General features: G+C 47.2%; 1 protein-coding gene across 1 annotated transcript in view; it reads right to left on the bottom strand.

Moving 5' to 3' along the window:
- Positions 1 to 9201: 9201 nt before the first annotated feature.
- cpped1 (calcineurin-like phosphoesterase domain containing 1) overlaps positions 9202 to 18607 on the bottom strand; it is a 145721-nt gene continuing 136315 nt past the window's right edge. Inside the window, exon 4 of the mRNA XM_028814111.2 lies at positions 9202 to 9592. Within this exon, the coding sequence (XP_028669944.1) occupies positions 9357 to 9592 (236 nt within the window). The 3' untranslated portion in view covers positions 9202 to 9356. The remainder of the gene's footprint in view (positions 9593 to 18607) is intronic.

An 18607-nucleotide genomic window follows, 5' to 3' on the forward strand; every position in this document is an offset into this window, starting at 1 on the left:
CTGACTTGTGGATTACGGCCAACACGTAAGTCGAGATTCTTCACATCGAGTTGCGTTGAAGTCCATTGACTCGGGAAGTTTCTGACTTTTCATTCTCTGTGCATTAAAAATTAAAAGACATGTGGGGTCAGCGGCAGACACAAAATGGCCGCAGTGCTCCCCTTCCGTCAGTTGGCCGCCTCACGATTACTGCGGGGGCTGCCAGGCGGGGTCAGCTGTCCCGACGTCACACGCCAGATGACGGCCAGTTTGAAGTGGGCACCCCGAGGTGCAGGTGTCACCAGTGATAATTAAAATGTCTCCATGCTAAGGAGCCCCGGGGACCGACTGCTGTCCTTTAATTACCTTTAATTAAAAAGTCCCACAGCCACCACGTCTGGGCTTGATAATCGCCCGCAGTCCTTTGGAGCGCCTCGTGTTTGGAATGGAAACTCGGGGGGGCGCCGATGAGAAGCTCCACAGTGTCAGTCAGATTTAGACGAGACCCCTCCGGTGACATCGATGTGTGGCACGCAATGGAGGGGAAAGATGGGACTGTGATGGTAAAGGGGTCAGTCGCAATGTTGGAGAGAAGGGTCACCCAAGAGGTCACTTTATATGACGTGAATGGGACAGTCGGTCACTCTGTCAGTGGTCCAGTGTCTGAGGAAGAGTGTAGTCCAAAAGTCGGTGTCAAGTGAAAAGACACGACGAGAGACCCTCTGAGCGGCCACCTCACCTGGCACGAGAAGGCAGGCAGTCACTTTTTGTGGGATTGTGGTGGGGGGTGTAAACCCGGAGGTCACTTTGTATGACAAGGAGGACAGGAGAAGATCTGAGGTGCCACCTCCTCCATGATGTCACCTTCTTCTAATGTAGGTGGTCACGACGGAATGAGAGGAGATCTGAGCGGCCACCTCCTCCTTTGTGATGTGACTGGCACGAGTCTGAGCCATCAGCGAGTGGGCACAGGACATTCTCGGAAGTTCTGAGGCGTCACCTCTGGTGTAACAGAAGAACGAGACCCTTTGTGAGGTCACCTGCTCTGATAGATAGATAGATAGATAGATAGATAGATACTTTATTAATCCCAATGGGAAATTCACAATTCTGGACAGAAAGCAAGATCTCAAATTTAAAAGCAGCATCCTCTCCTCTTCGGTGGTCTTTACCATGAATCCACCCTTTTTTAACCTGCTCACGCTAACTGGGTAGCTGGCGCCAAGCACCCCTTTGGTCACTTGCCACACGTCCCTCTGAAACCTCAAAGTGCTGGCCACATTCATTCATGCAATTCCTTGGATTTGATTATTTCCACCACCTGATCCAGTTCAGAGTCATGGGGAGGAGCTGGTGCCCACCACAACAGCCCAGCATTGGGGGGCAATCAGGGCGCACCCTCAGCAGGCACCAACTCAAAGTGCGCAGTCAGCCAGAATTGAAAGGACACAGAAAAGACACCTGACCTCATGAACAATTCTGATTGGCCTTCCACGATGTGAAATGCAAATGAGGTGGCAACACTCGTGATTTGGGTGCGGGGGTCCTGGCGGCGGGTACTTTATTGATTATGCCAGTCGGGTATCGTGAGCCTTTGTGCATTTCTTCCTTCTAAACTGCTTGCTGCCAGGCGCTGCAGGCACAGAAATGGTTAAGGAGGCCCCTCGTCGCTGAGACCCCAGCTGGTGATCTCACGGCGCAGATGGTAAGGAGGCGCTGGGCCGAGGCCGCCAGCGATTGGTGAGATGTGTTTAACTAGCAAACTAACACCTGCTTCAAGAAAAACACGGACACGTTGGCTTTCCACGGGAGAGCGGACACACGGCGAGTGCCACCCTGCACGGGCCAAGACGGCGGATTAGCTCGCCTCGGTGTGACTAATAATGGGGCGCTACAGGAGGGTGGGCCGCCTTCCGAGTCTCGATGGACTCGCCTGTGCCCGCTCTGTAAAAGAGACGGGATGCACGAACCCTGGGCCCGAGAGCCTAGCCTGAGGGTACCTGGAGGGCTTTCTGGGGCCGCAAACGTCTGTGAGTGAGACCCCCTGAGACGTGAAGAGGAGGAGGGTCTGGAGGACCTTCTGAGGGGACGTGCAGCTTGGCTTTTCTGGAGAATTGAAGATGAAGATGAAGAAGAACCACCATCAGCACATCTCTTAGTTACTGCCGTAAGGCAGTCAATTGATGTCTGAGCAGTCTAAGGGGGTCATTTTAGATGTAAGGCAGGCCAAGGGATGAGCTGAGAGACCACCTCCCCTGTGACGTGAAAGAGACAAGTCACTTCCTGAGTGCCCAGCGTAAGCTAAGAGGTCACTTTGTAGGGCGAGGCAGGACAAGCAGTGACACGAGTGGCCACCTCCTCCTCCTTTGTCGGTGGTCAGAGGCCAAGATGCAGTCAAAGAGGCCGCGTCCCAATGGCAGAGCGTCATTCATCAGACCAGGAGATCTTCCATTGATCCGAGGCCTAGTCCTGTCACACGTGTGTGTCCATTGTAGGAGCTTTCACTGGTGGGCAGGGGGTTGGCACGGGCACTCTGACTGGCCTGGAGCTACGCAGGGTCACATTACTCCTGTACCCATCACTAAAATGATCTACAATATGTGCCACCGTAGCCCCTCTGCTGGTCTTTACCAGGTGGGATGGCCTTCGTTGACCTCTGCTTTCCTCCTGTCCCTCCCAATCCAGGCTATGCCAGCCTGCTGATGACCTTTCATCTCGGCCCACCTGTATTCCCCCAGGCTAGCTGGCCAGTCAGTGGTAAGTACAACAATTGGTTCCTAAAGTACACATTTGTTTTTAATCATCATAGGACTATTAACACCGCCATCTTGACAACGCCCATCCCAGAAATCCTAGGGCTAGCTGTGTTACCCGTTTAAGGCGGGCTGAAATCTAAGGAATCGACGCAGACCTCCGCGTTAAACCGTTGCAGTGCACCACCTATTGGAATGTGTTTCGTAATGCAAGTAGAAATAAAACCCATTGCGTCTGTCATTCCAACAGATGGCACTTCACAAACAGTACAAATTCTAGTGAGGCGCCATCTGTTGGAATGACAAATGCAATGCATGTATCTCTGTTATATGCCATTTAGATTGGGATTTGCAAAAGCAGGCAATGAGTCAAACTTACAGCCTGCAACACCTATGATGGAGGTCACATGATGCCCTTTGCGTGAGATAACCCAAACAAAACCCTAATCTTAACCCTAGTGTAACTGGGCATGTGATGGGCATTTTGTGATGCTAGGGCATTACTTGACTGACCTCACAAGATGACGGTCTGCAAATGTTAATGTTTGTCATGCACCATCTGTTGGAATGACCAATGCCATGCATTTTAATACCTGAAATGTTTATGATGTGCCATCTGTTGGAATGACAAATGCAATGCATGTATTTCTGTTATATGCCATTTAGGATGGGATTTGTAAAAGCAGGCGATGAGTCAAACTTACAGCCTGCAACACCTATGATGGAGGTCATGTGATGCCCACATCATCAGTCATGAAACACACTCTGGTTAAGATGAGGGGTTTTTTTGTGGGTTATCTGACTCAAAGGTTAACTGGGCATGTGATGGGCAGTTCATGATGCTGGGGCATTACTTGACTGACCTCATGAGATAGCGGTCTGCAATTACACTGCTGAAAAGCCGTGTTAATGTTTGTGATGCGCCATCCGTTGGAATGACAAATGCAATGTATATATCTCTGTTATATGCCATTTAGACTGGGATTTGTAAAAGCAAGGCGATGAGTAAACTTACAGACTGCACCACCTATGAGGGAGGTCACATGATGCCCTTTGAGTGAGATAACCCACACAAAACCCTAATCTTAACCATAGTGTAACTGGGCATGTGATGGGCATTTTGTGATGCTGGGGCATTACTTGACTGACCTCATGAGATGACGGTCTGCAAATGTTAATGTTTGCTATGCGCCATCTGTTGGAATGACCAATGCCATGCATTTTAATACTTGAAATGTTTGTGATGCACCATCTGTTGGAATGATAACTGCAATGTATGTATCTTTGCTATATGCCATTTAGGATGGGATTTGCAAAAGTAGGCGATGAGTCAAACTTACAGACTGCACCACTGCCCAATGGAATGACCAATGCCATGTATTTTAAAACTTGAAATATTTGTGATGTGCCATCTGTTGGAACGACGGACACAAAGCAGCCGGACGGACACATACAGCAGACACACAGCCCTTCTATTGAGGTGGAAAATGGAGCGGCGACTTCCTACATGTTCCACATTTGCTCGTTCCTCCCTGCTGAAGCTCCGAGGGCGCGCAGACGGCTGAGATCTCGTGCTATCGCCGCCGTATCTACCTGCAGGCTACATGTGAGACATGATGAAGCTGCTGTCCTCGCTGGTTCCAGTTTATTGCTCACAGCAGCACTCGCGCCGGTGACAGATTTCAGAGATTAATTTGTGTCAGCCAGCTTGTTTTACATGCGTGACTTGCGTGGCGCACATTCATCCAAAATTTTAAAAAAAAAAAGCCTCCCTGCTGGCAAAGATGCGGGGGTCTGAAACTTGTAATTAAACCAAGACGTCGCAGCAGGAGGGCCGATTTACGCGACGAGTCGCTCATTCGCTTGCCACTTTAAGGACCCCAATAAGCAGTTAATTGGCACCAAGGAGATGTGTGTGACCCTCGGATCCTTATCCACGATCACATTTCACAGCTAGGGGGCAGCGCGCACAAGTGGACCACTTTCAACCCAAACACTTAATGGAATAAATTTGACGTCCGCTGGCACCCTGCGCTAGAATGCATGCCAGTCATCTGTGCGCTTTTTCCGTCTTGCCAGTTCCTGCCCTACCCGTCCCCGACTTCATATTCCGTCAGTCAAGGAGGAAAAAATCTCCTTCGCAATTAATTTGGTGAAGATGGTGGTGGGGGGGCTGGTAGAGGAGCTACTAATGCATGCGCTGTGTTTTGACAAGTGTAATGTGTGCCATTTAGAAAGGTGCCCATCTTGTTCATCGCAAATGCCAGTCAAGATGTCTCACTGTGTGATGTGTTGTCCTCTCAGGGGTTGCGCTTCCTAATCATTTATACGCATTCTGGTATGTGATGATCTTTATAATAATTGACACCTTTAAACGTGTTATTGTCTGTCCGTGCGTATTTTCTAAAATGTTTCATTATGGAAGGCAACAACTGAAATGGACGCTAAATTTCGACAGCACATTTTCAGGCCGTCTTTCCACACTGACAATCCATCCATCACTCCACTCGTCCTTTCATATTCCGACTTGCTCACCATACAGTATTACTAGGTGTGCTTGTGATGCACCATCTGTTGGAATGAAAAATGTGTGTAAAGAAAAACTTCCTAAAGTTTGTGCCAAATTCACCCTTCACACCTGTGTTCTTGAACTCCTTTTAAAGTCACCGTCTCGATCCACTGCACTAATCCCATTTTAAACACTTCAATCCTGTCACCTCTTAATCTTCTTTTGCTTAATTTGGCACGAGATTCACAAAAATGGCATTAAGGCTAGTGGTGCACCATCTGTTGGAATGACAAATGCAATGCATGTGTCTCTGTTATCTGACATTTTTTTAGAATATTAGAACAATCTGGACAAGAGAGCACAGGCCATGCAGCCCAGCAAAGCCCTCCAGTCCTGTCCACTTCATTCTTCTAAAATAATATCCCATTGAGTTGTGAGGGTCCCTAAAGTCTTACTGTCCACCACACTACTTGGTCCCTTACTCCACATATGCCTGCGGTTCTTCCTAATGTTTGTGTGAAACGTCCCCTTGACGAGTTTCCACACTGTGTCCACGTGTTCTTGACTCACTGCACAAATCCCTGTCATCGTTTTAAACACTTTAGTCAGGTCACCTCTTAGATTCACAAAAACAGCATTTTAGTGGAGCACCATCTGTTGGAATGACTATTGAAATGCATGTGTCTCTATGATATGCCATGGCAGGAATGTGAGCAAAAAAAAACAGGAAAAAACCCCAAGAGAGGAAGAGAATCCATCAGCAGCCACCACCTCTCACGCTGGTCCAATTTTAGAGGAGCCGGTTGACCAGAGATACACATCTTGAGAAGTGGGGAACATGCAGACTCCAGCCAGGGTTGGGTTGGAGTGCAGAGGACCTCCTGACTGCCGCTTATGAAAGCAGACACAACACAGACCAGAACTCTTCTCAGGTCATAACTACACGACCACCTTAATAAACATCACAGTGTGAGAAAGTGTTTGCCCCCTTTCTGATATCCTCCATTTGTGGATAGATGTCACAATGGGTGACTTCAGATCTTCACCCACATGTAACATTAGCTAAAGGGGACCACCATAAACACAGAATGCCATTTCTAAAACGCTACTTCAGATACAGTGGACAAGTCTTCAGCCCCCTTCACTTTTTCATCCCCCCCCCAATCAAGCAACACTCAAAACCCCAGACTGACACGGAGAACCCCCGAGAGGTGGCACCATCGTCACATCGGGCACCTTGGACACCTCAGACACATGGAATAAGTGACCAAGTAGGACTTCAGGGGCCTTTAAAACTCCAGTTTGGTGGACAGGACTGGTGAGCTTTGCTGGGCTGAATGGCCTGTGCTCTCTCGTCCGGATTGTTCAAATGACAAATGAGAACACAGGGCATTAGAAATTTTTGCCAATTATTTAAAAATAAAAATTCAAGAAAGCCGGGCCATCCCACTGACACAAGAATTCAGACCCTTTGCTGTAGCTCTTGAAATTTGGCTATTGATGGTCACCGAGATGTTTCTGCACCTTCTTTGGGGTTCACTTGAGATGATTAGCCAAGGCACATGCCAGTCTGGCAGAGGGTCCAACAGGTGGGCTGAAACCAAGCCAGGTGGTCAAAGGAATCACCTGCAGAGCCCAGAGACGCGACTGTGTGGACACACTGAGCTGGGGAAGGCTGCGGCACTGAAGGGTCCCGAGATCTCGCGCAGTGGGCCTCCAGACGTTTGGAACAACAGAGTGATCAGTCATGGGAGACGAGCCCCCTGGTAAGAAAAGTGAACCCGACTGTCACTCAGAGCTCCAGAGAACCCGTGTCGAGATGAGAGGAACTTCCAGAAGGACGTCCATCACTAGAACATTCCACCAATCTGGGCAGATAGAAGCTTCTCCACAGGCAGACAGTGGTGACGGTGTGGCTCCGGCTCCCTCTTCCAGTTGATAATGGAACCAAATGAGCGGGACACCTCACATCTGGAGCAAGGGGGAATGTGCAAAGTGCTTAAGGGCTTTAATTAAAAACCAATCAAAACTAAACCGCATCCAAAAGGAGAGAGAGCACTGCGCCAGCGTTCCATAACAATGAGAATACAAACCTCCGGTCACTGGGTCAAACGAGCCGAGCCCAACTCCTTCCCAGCTCACCCATCACTCGTTCAGTTGGAGGGATTTCAGCAGCCACGGTTCTCTCAATCCTGACTGCCCCCCGTTTGTGGACCGCTCGGGGTCGGTTGTCCTCTCATCATCCTTCACACCCACGCAGTCGTCCCTTGGATTCCAGGAGGGAATGCCACCTCGATCGCACCTACTGCTCAGCACCATCAGTGGGTACAATCCGATCCCTCACTGCGTTGCGGGACCCCCTGACATATCTCTGGCTCGTCCTCTTTCTCGTTCTGCCAGCCTTTGTCTCTTTCGTTTCTTTTTCCTCACCTTCTGTGCCGGCCTGTGGGCTCCGTGGGTTCAATGCCTCCATCACGCACCGCAGGAAGCCGATGAAGCAATCGCGAAAGGTCACAGAAACGGACGTGGACAATGGATCATTTCAACAAATAAAAAAAAAAAAGGCCATTCTTTCGGTATCGGAGTGCTAAAGAAAACAAGACCAGCGCCACGTCTGGGGGCACCGCTCATCACCTGTGCATTGCCATGTAGAGCCAGGGCTTGGCTGTTCAACTATGCCATATGGTGGCAATGTCCCCCGGTGTCCCCCTGTTGATCACTAGAGCACCAAACCCCGGCGGCGGTGGGCCCACGTCGTCCCAGTTTATCTCATTACTGGTGCAGCAGCTTTATTCCATTACTACGTATGGCTGGAATGGGCCCACAGTTCCCAGCTTACAGCCACCGTGTGTGCCATTCACACAACTGTCTGCCATGAGGCCCATTCAGCCGTCCATCGTTGAAGATGGAAAAAAAAAAAAAAAAGCCCCGACATGGTAAAAGCCCCCCCAGCTGCTTTATTTTATTTAATGTAGCGCCTTTCTGCCGTCACCTTCTTTATTTCCAGGGCCGTCTCTTTCCTCTCCAGCCGCTGGCCTTGTTCTCCTCTTCAGAACTTTTCAGATCTTGCATTCGCTGCACTTTTGTGGAACAAGCGCCTCTAATTTTGACATCCAAACTCGTCCCCAGCCACAAGGCTGATATCGACGTTTATTCGTCTCCTGGCCGCGATTGCTCGGCGCCTCCCTGTGTTACCAGACGAGCTGCCATAATTAGCTGCTTTTTTTAACCTCGCAGTCCCAAACCCCCCCCCCCCCCCCCCCCCCGGCTTCTCTTATTAATCAAACAGACAAACATCACAGTTATGTGTTTATGTCTGCGCCAGCAGATCCTGACACCCTGGCTAATGAATGACTAGCCCCGGCCCGGCCCTGCTCTGCCTCCTCCTCCTCTTCCTCACTTACATGTGCTGCTTTAGCTTCTCACCACTCCTGGGGGGTCTCGGTGCCTCCAGAACGTCCCTTTCTGACCTTTCGCTGAATTTGCAGTCTTTCTTCTGGGGTCTTCTTGGTGGGTTAAACTGCAATAAAAGGGCCCCGGGTGTATCTGTAACAGAATTACAAACGGTAAGACATTCTGCGGTACATTCTGGAACTTTCCAAAAAGTGGCCAGTAGGGGGCACACTCCATCAAACACCCCGACCCAATAAAACTAGAAGATGGGCACCAAGAGTGTCTTTGATAGACTCGTTTAACTCTTCAGACCCCTTTGCTGTCTTAAATGTTTTGTTACATTGCAGCCTTTGCACTAAAGTCGTTTCAATTCATTTTCTCTCCCACATCCAGCAACACTCAGGATGACCAAGTGAAAGCAGAACTTTAGGAATTTTTCCAAATTTAATAAGAAATTAAAAATACATCCCACTGATGCTGACGTATTCTGACCCTTTGGCAGCACAGCCGTTCCAGGGCCACAGTGGCTGCAGGTTTTCATTCTCACCCTTTCCTTAATTAGTGTCCCATTTTAATTGATTAGTTTTTGAATTTCTTCATTTCTTTCCTCAAATGGCACCCAAACAGAACTGAAACGTGCAGTGAGTGCGCCAACAGAAGACCAACCAAATACAGAACAATGGCTGCCTTTATTTTGGAATGACGTCTCCCTGGTGGTCCACTCAGGACAGGGTGGCCCCCAGCAGCTCTCGCATCTCGGACCCCATGCCACCGTCACGCAGCTCGTCCAGACTGTAGTACTGGTGGGCGACCTTCTCCTCCGTCACAACCACAATCCTCAGCCCATGGGTGTCGTCTCCCAGCTGCTGGCCCACCGCTGAAGTCACCACCATATCCACTCCATCATGGACGCCTCCAGCGTTACGGTGACAGTGGCCTGAGAAGACCGCCTTGACGCCTGTCACAAAGGGGGAGAAAAAAAAAATTTTTTTTTTAAAACGTGAAGAGCTGGGGGTTTGAAAACTGACATAAGGCCACGTGGCGCGGGTGCCCCTCACTGCGCCACCACAACAGCTAATGAACCAAAGCTGGACTCGTCCTTATGGATTTATTGATGGCTGTGGGGCTAGTGAGCCGCTGTGAATCGATGGGAGTCCTACATATCGATGAAGACGTTACAACCGTATGAACTCCATTAAATCAAAATAAAGTGGTGGCACACGAATAAACGGTGACATTCAAATGAAAGTGTCCATAAAAAGGACAACAGTCACCTCGAGCAGCGGTGCAACTCGCACAATGAAGTTCATCTGTAAGCCACTCTGCAGCTGACCACTCGGGCTGCCAACCAGCAAAGGCAAAGCATGAGAGCCACTGGTACAGAACCTTCTGCCACCGTCTTTGGGTCTGTGCCACACTGTGCCAGGCCTCGCTTATCCTGTGGCATCACCTCTGCGCCCCCAAACCCCCCACCCCCCAAAACAACTGGAAAAGCAAGCCAAACACATTGACATGTTTACCACAAGTAAGAGAAACGTCCATTTGAACACAACAGTCATGGCTCTGTGGCAGTGCCACCTGACACGCTGTGCCAATCACCAATTTCATGTCACTACAACTGGCCGATTCCAAACTCAACTCAGATTCGTTTTCTTTATTATTTCAATTTTTTTAGCACCAAGTTTCTGCATAACCAGCTGTACGAGTTATCATGAAGCTGCAGACCACAGGTGCTACCTGCTCATTACTTCATTCACAAAATCGAATTTTGTAGCCTTATTGTTCAGTAAGCATAAAAAAATAAGAAAAATAAACTGCGCTGGCCCTCTCTACTGATCTGGACTGACATGGTGATGTGTGAGGAACGAAAGGATGGAAATGAAAACGACGAACCGACAGAGGGACACCCCGAAAATCAAAGTGTGGCAGGCAGGGGAGTCCATTGGGCCGAAATGTCATTGCAGCAACTCCAAATGGTCCTCAGTAGTCTGTGTGCCCCCAACCCCCAAAGGCCTGACAACATTCTAATGAGATGACAGATGGTGTCCTGGGGGATCTCCTCCCCGATCAGGACCAGGGCATCACTGAGCTCCTGGACAGTCTCAGGTGTCAAATGGACCAAAACATAATGTCCCACCCAGAGGTGGTCTATTGGATTGAGGTCAGGAGAGATACGAGCAGGGCAGTCAATGGGATCAAGTCCTTCATCCTCTCACCACATGAGGCCAGGCATTGTCGTGTACCAGGAGGAACCAGCATAGGGTCTGACAATGGGTCCAAGGATTTCATCCCGATACCTAATGGCAGTCAAGGTGCCCACCGTTGTCTCGCCTGTAGAGGTCTGTGTGTCCCTCCACAAATATGCCTCCCCAGACTGACCATCACTGACCCACCACCAAAGCTGAACGATGTCACAAGCAGCATAATGTTCTCCATGGCTTCTCCAGACCCTTTCCTGTCTGTCACATGTGCTCAGAGTGAACCTGCTCTCATCTGTGAAAACACCAGTGGTGGACCTGCCAATTCTGGTATTCTATGGCAAATGTCAATCGAGCTTCACGGTGCCCACTAGAGGACGTTGGGCCCTCAGGCCACCCTTATGAAGTCCGTTTCTTATTGTTTGGTCAGAGATATTCACACCAGTGGCTGGCCTGCCTGCTGGAGGTCATTTTGTAGGCTCTGCCAGTGCTCATCCTGTTCCTCCTTGCCAGTGGGTCCTGCTGATGGGTTAAGGACCTTCTACGTGGCGCCCTGTCCAGCTCTCCGAGAGGAACTGCCTGTCTGTCTCCTGGAATCTCCTCCATGCCCTTGAGACTGTGCTGACAGACACAGCAAACCTTCTGGCAATGCCACGTATTGATGTGCCATCTTGGAGACATTGGACTACCTGTGCCAGCTCTGTAAGGTCCAGGTATGGCCCACCTCATGCCACCAGTGGTGACACTGACCGCAGCCAAATGCAAAACGAGTGACAAAACAGATGAGGAGGGAAAAAATGGCAGTGGGCTCCACCACCTGTTAACCCATTCATTCCTGTTTTGGGGGTCGTCTCAGTGTTGCCCCTCTAGTGCATCAAAGCAGCTGAAAGTGATGAACAAGCCCCTCTGCTCCTTCACTGAGCAGATCAACAGCCCCCAAGTGTCACTGATGTGATGCTCTACTCTCATTCAAAAGAGCTCCTTTCATTTTTTTGAACAGTTTATATAAAATCTCCTTATAAACACTTTTTTAAAATCAGACATTTACAAATTATACACATGCCATAAAAGAAAAAAAAACATGTTAGTCATCATTACAAGCCACACTTGTAGTAAAATGTTCACATTTCTCAAGCAGGCTCACGAGCGCAACACGTTTACACGTAAAATCGACACATTTGGCTCTTGAATCCTTCATCATTAACGTCTCAATCGAGTGTATGTTTTTATTATGTAACAGTAATAATAAGAGCCGCTCGCTACGTGGGCTCGAACCCACAACCTCTTGATTACAGTGCTTACTTACCTCTGCGCCAGCCAAGCAGACACGTCGACTTTGATATTTGGGTTCGGGTTTTTACTCATTGATGGCAACATGTAAATGGAATGATTTCTTTTTCTTTGGTTCTATTCTTAAATAAAAGCAGCACACTTGTTTTATTGTAGCTTTTGTGAAAAAGCCTTTAACACGAAAAACGTTTCTGTTTTAACTATGTGTTCAGCAGTTCTTGCCTCGCATTTCCTGCCATCCTACACTAACCCACATTGTCGCAGACACAGAAAACACACACGAAATGCCAAATAGCAATGCCTTATTCACCCGCTACACTCCAGGCACCTCACACCCACATAAACAGACTTGAGCTCTCAGAATTCCGTGTCTCACTTTGACTGTGTCGGTGGTGGAGGGGTTAGCAGATTCCTTGCTGCTGGCACTGAGCAACACTTTTAGTTACAGGGGGCCCCCTAAACTGCAGAGTGGTCTGCCTGCTACTATAAGAGATGCCCCTTTGGTCTCAACTTTCAAATCCCAGCTGAAGACTCACGACTTCAGTTTAGCACACCCTGACTAGAGCTGCTGATTAACTGTGCAGACTGAATATCTGTTGTTAGTCATCAGCACTAAAACATAAGTTACATCAAGACAAGTCAAGCTGGGGAGTCTGCACTAGTACAGCGTGTTGCCGCGCCAACTACACAACGAAACAACATGGGATCCCGGTTGGCAACCTCCCAGGCTGACACGTGGTTCAGTCCCACCCTCCGGAAACAACCCTCTATCTGCCACAGCCAGGTGTTACGTGGGTGACCCCTTGGCCTGGTCCAGCCACTCGGGTCCCCAACAATGAGGATCTTATGAGCCGGATCACCCTCGGGTAGTCGTGCCACATGGCCGTAGTGCCGTAACTGACGTGCCCTCACAATGCAGGTCATGTGCCTCATTCGGGACTCCATGAGCAACACAGTCAAACCAGCGGGACCCAAGGATTCTCTGAATGAAGGAGTCCAGTTTTCATCTCAGGTCACTGGATAGCGTCCATGTCTCACAAACAGGAAGCACCAGGACTCTAAAGACTTGGACCTTCGTCCTTTTGCAGAGATATCGTGGGCACCACACACCCCTTTCCAGCGACCTCATGACCCTCCATGCTCTCCCAATCCGTCTACTGATTTCATACGAAGAGTCACCAGCGTCAAATAAATGTCACTGCCGAGGTAAGTAAACCTCTCGACGAGGTCAACATTATCTCTGCAGACAGACACACTGCTGTGCCCAAGAGGTCATTAAAGGCCTGGATGTTGGTTTTTATCAGGACCCTCACAAGTCCAGACACTCAGACCCCTCCCTCAGTCTCTTGAGCACCCCAATCAGAGCCTCCACTGACTCCGTGAAGATCACAGCATCGTCAGCAAAGTCAAGATTCGTGAATCTTTCTTCACCAACAGAGAGTTCTAATTTGTTACGAACCCTCAGCTATTCTGTTTCTCTTCTCGGTACTCAAACGTGGCACTTGGTGCCACGGCCCACCTGCCAAGTTGTTCTGCCTGCCTAAGGTAAAGTCAACTCTGATGGAGGATCACAGGAATCATCAAGTAGAGGGGTCCTTTCATCAAATTGGCTGGCCCAGCACTGACTCAGCTGTGGAGTGGCCAATAGGGAGAGGCGGCTTGATGAATGAGGTCTCCAAGGGCCTCATGTATAACGCCGTGCGTAGAACTCACACTCACATGGCGTAAGCACAAAAGCGGGAATGTGCGTACGCACAGTTAAAATCCAGATGCAGGAATCTGTACGTACGCAAACTTCCACGTTCTTCCGCTACATAAATCCCGGTTGGCGTGAAAAGTAACGCACGTGCATGCGCCTTCTGTCCCACCCCAACTCCTTCCAGAATTACGCCTCTTTGAACATGCAAATCAATATAAACAGCCCTTAAGCTCAGCCTTCTGTGAAAAGACAATGTGAAAAGCACGGGGGAAAATATAAGAATTTCAGCGAATACCAAGTGGAGGCAAAGGAAAAACGTACTATTTGTTGGTTTAAACAGTGATATAAACAACAAAAGGAAGCTGATCGAGTGACAGAGTGTCAGAGAAACTCAAAAGCTCAAGTTCAGAAAGTCGCACAGTGCCCGAAATAAAAAAAGAAGAAGTCACATATCAAAGTCGCCGTGAAAAGGCGACTTGTAGCCCACCGTCTGAGTGTCATATGAAAGCTTATTAGGGTACAGAGAAAAAAAATAGGCACAAAATGGGGAAAAAAGCATGAAATGTCAACTTTAATCTTGAAATTTCCACTTTAATCACGTAGTTTATTTTGTCATTAAAGTAGAACATCATAAACTTCATCTTAAAATCGTTTATTTTACTAGTTTCTCAAATCCCATTGTAACTAAAGTAGCACATTAAATGCTTTGTTCTGTGTTTGATCTTCTATGTGCTCTATGTGTGTGAATCACTACGTGCTTCCGTTCTTTCTCTTTCTCCGACAGGACACATAATCCATTACATTCATTATATTACAGCTCTCTGAATAATTAAAATACTGAGATGTATACGTGATATCTTTTTCATGATGATAGGAATGAAAGCATATTATTAAACATGGGAACACAGTGGCGCAGTGATTGTTCATATCTCACGCAAGATTCTTGCTGCGCCATGTGCGACCTTCGATGAAATAATTTATTACAGAAGTACTGTCTCTTTCAAACGTACTAACCTCTAATTTCTGTCATTACTTTTCTTTCTCCAAATACCCAATCGCCACACAATCAGCTCTGTAATAGACATGAAGCCATCTGTAAGCTTAGAACGACGATTCTTCAAAACTTTTAAGGAACATCGAAATATCTTCGTAGTACGTGTTTAATTATTCTATTCGTCTATCCTTCCAGTGTCACATCAGCACCAGCAAGAATACAATGCAATGCAGGACCAATCCGTGAACTAGCTAGCGCTGCGGCACCGTGTCCTCACGTTTAATTATTAACAACATAGATTTAAATGAAGTTAAAGTTTTATCTGTATACTATAAGCAACATATTTTGCTGCATTTCATCTTAAAAATGATACTGTCATCATACGCGCTTTATAAAGTGGTGCAGGTTGTGCAATATTATAACTGTAGTGCAACTTTACAGTGAGGTAATTGTACTTATAAGTACAAACAGTTCTACAAGGAGCACTTGATGGACTGCTTGAGTGCGTTTAGAGTTCTTGGGATGAAACTTTTCAGGAATGTGGGTCTAAGAAAGAAAGGGTGACCACACAGGAACAGTAGCACTGCTTTGACGCTGGGTGCCGCCAGTCTGCAAAACCAAGCAGAGAGATTGCGTACGCCAGGGTATGAGGTACCGTGGAAATGTGGGTGGCTTTACGCCAAGTTTAGGTTTTATACATCACGATTTGAGCGTGGAAACGTTCGTACGCATCATTTATACATGAGGCCCCAGGACTCTGAACAAATCCAAATCATATTATGTGTTGTTATTATCATCTACTGTTAAATTCTGCTCTGTACTTGTCATATTTCTATTTTACTATTATACTGTATTGAGGATGACTTGTGTTCTGCTCTGTGTATTTTGTTGTATTGACCCCCTTCTCTTTGAACGGCCTTTCCGGAGGTTTCTTCCATTTTTTTCCCCCTACAAGGATTTCTTTTTTTGTCTTCTTCGAGAGTCAACGCTGGTGGACTGTCAAGAGGCAGGGCCTGTTAAAGCCCATTGCGGCCCTTCTTGTGTGATTTTGGGCTACTCAAAAATAAACTGTATTGTAGTATTGCCTGAAAAACAAAAGATGCTGATGAGGAGGTGCAAAGGAATTTAAAGTGGCCCAGCATTACAACTTTTTTTGTAGGCTTCAGGGATTCTAGTGTTAAACTAACAATTCTCTTGCTTACTATTGGCAAATTCTTCTTTGTGGGGAGACATATATACAGTACACACACACAAACACACACAGGGAGGGACCCCAATGTTCCCAAATTGGTCAACAGCCCAGGAGTAGCATGTAGTTCCCCCAATATGTCAGCAGGTATCGTATGCCTACATGGTCTTGTTTATCAGAGTGTCGAGTGGCATCAGGCTAAGCTGCCATTGATTCTACAATCGTGCAGGTGACTTGGGTGATTTTTTTTTTTTTCTTCAGACCGCCATGGCAGTTTTTCAAGATACAACCATGACTGCATTTTTGATGGACTTCTTCATTAAGAGTTTTCTCCCCTCGGACAGACAGACTGTTTGTTATTCAGTAACATCACAATGAACTGCTAAGGTGTCTGTGGAGAAACATCAGGAAGGAAACGCCCAGAGAACTGGCCCAACCAAACACGCTATTTTCCCCCATGACGGCACACCTGAATGCGCCGTCCTGCCAGTCCAAGATTTTTTTAAACAACATGGCTTTCTGCTTCGCACTTTGCACCCCATTCCCCAAAACGCCAGCTTTGCCAGATCTCACTCCCTGGAAATTTCATTGTCGCCAAAATTGAAACTGAAGTGGAGGAGATCTGCTACTGTGGAAGAGATCCAGGAAAAAAAAAACCCAGGAGGCTCTAGAAACGGTGCGGAAAACGTTAAGAGGAATGGGAGAAGCTCAGCGAGAAATTCACTGCACCTCAAGGAGAGGATTCTGAAGGAAACTAAACGAGAACTGCTGAAAGTTTCATTATAAAGGGTTTTGTTTTTAATTTTGATAAGTTTCGTCTCCCCCCTTACACAAACACACACAGGTACAGTAAATCAGAACGTCTATAGAAATGGCGCGTGGCATTCATACTGCCGTATGTCTTCTTGGTACTGTATTATTGTTGGCTGTTCTGAGGGGACATGAAAGTACAAATTTCACTGTATGCTGTACTCTGCGTACACACGGTGCTACAACTGAACTTGTCGTCTCAGATTTCTGAATACTTCTCCACTATTCTCTTCTCAGCGTTCTTTACCGAGAATCCCAGATTTACCACCATTTCAGGCATCCGCTGCAGCAAACAAAAGCCATTGTTGAATACAAAGGAAGATCACTGAAATATTTCTGATTGTCCTTTTGTTATCATAATCAATCTCCTTTAAAAAGACCTCACAGACCCTTTCAAATGTCGGCAGTGCACAGTTTAGTTGCCTCTACAGAGGCACCATTGAGAGTGTTCTGACCACCTGCATCACCATCTGGTACGGCAACTGCAACATATCCGACCGCAAGCGCCTACAAAGGGTAGTGAAGACGGCAGAGAACATTATTGGGGTGCCTCTCCCTTCACTACAGGGCATATTTCACAAACACAGTGTCCGCGGACCCCTTACACCCCTCACATGGACTTTTCACACTTCTGCCATCCAAGAGAAGATACTGCAGCATCAGAGTCAGATCTGCCAGGCTGCAGGAGAGTTTTTACCTCCAAGCTGTCAGACTCCTTAACACCATGCTGCCCGCTGGGATCTTCCACACGGCCTCAACCACCACTTCTAAAAATAGAACTTCTATACATGCGAGTCACTGTCCTGTAAAGATGAGCGTCCATGGAGAAAAGAACGGAAAATCTCATACTGACCTCTAAGGATTTTGACACTCTTGATATCCTTCTGCTGTGAAACACTCTGACCTGTCACTGTTCACACATGTCTATCATACGCTGATACTTTCTGTATTATCTATATCTATTATTTATTTATTACTAGGGGGCTCCGCCCCCTGCTCGCTTCGCTCGCCAACCCCTGGTGTTGGGAATGACAAAGAGCGTGATGTATGAATGAGATATAGAATAGTGTGAAGGTGTAGATGATGCAAATAGAAAGCAAACAATAAAGTGTGTGGCATAGTGTAAAGGTTTATTGGAAAATTTCTTTGTACACGCCGTTAAAGTGTAAAAGGTAATTCCAGCTCAGAACTTGTAAGGTCAATGAAGATGGTTATTGTTGTGATCAGAGTCAAGTTTGTCAGAGCTTAGAAAGAGTTGTGTCTCTCCAGGAAGTAATGGAATGACTTGGGTATTTATGTTTTCCACATTAATATTTTTTGGACATAATATAGTGCGTTGTGTTAAAAGGGGCATTTGGTCTAATGAGATTGCTGTTCCAAATCTCTCTGTAACTAAGTCATCGCAGATAAAGGCTTGAGGAATTGTAATAATATCTGGGTGAAGTCCATCTGTATTGGTGAGTGTACCATCTCTCAGTTGTAATAAGCAATTGTTATGATCTGGTTCTGGACATCGTATCTTTTTTACTAACTGTATCTTTTGAAAGCAATGCCAATTGTCTGCGTATTTTAAGGTGCACTGAACAATAGCTGAGCGCATGGCATCTGGAAGAATAGCTAATCACTGTCTAAAATCTCCTCCTCATAAAAGTACCTTTCCTCCAAATCGAATATTATTATTCAGAAACGTTTGTAGAAGTTTATGAATGGTGTTGAGTAAGTGACTTTATGACATTGTACATTCATCAATAAACAACATTTTTTCAAGACGGATGTCACGTGCAGTGCCACCG

This window comes from Erpetoichthys calabaricus, chromosome 11 (genome assembly GCF_900747795.2).
Source record: "Erpetoichthys calabaricus chromosome 11, fErpCal1.3, whole genome shotgun sequence".
Lineage (NCBI taxonomy): Eukaryota > Metazoa > Chordata > Cladistia > Polypteriformes > Polypteridae > Erpetoichthys > Erpetoichthys calabaricus.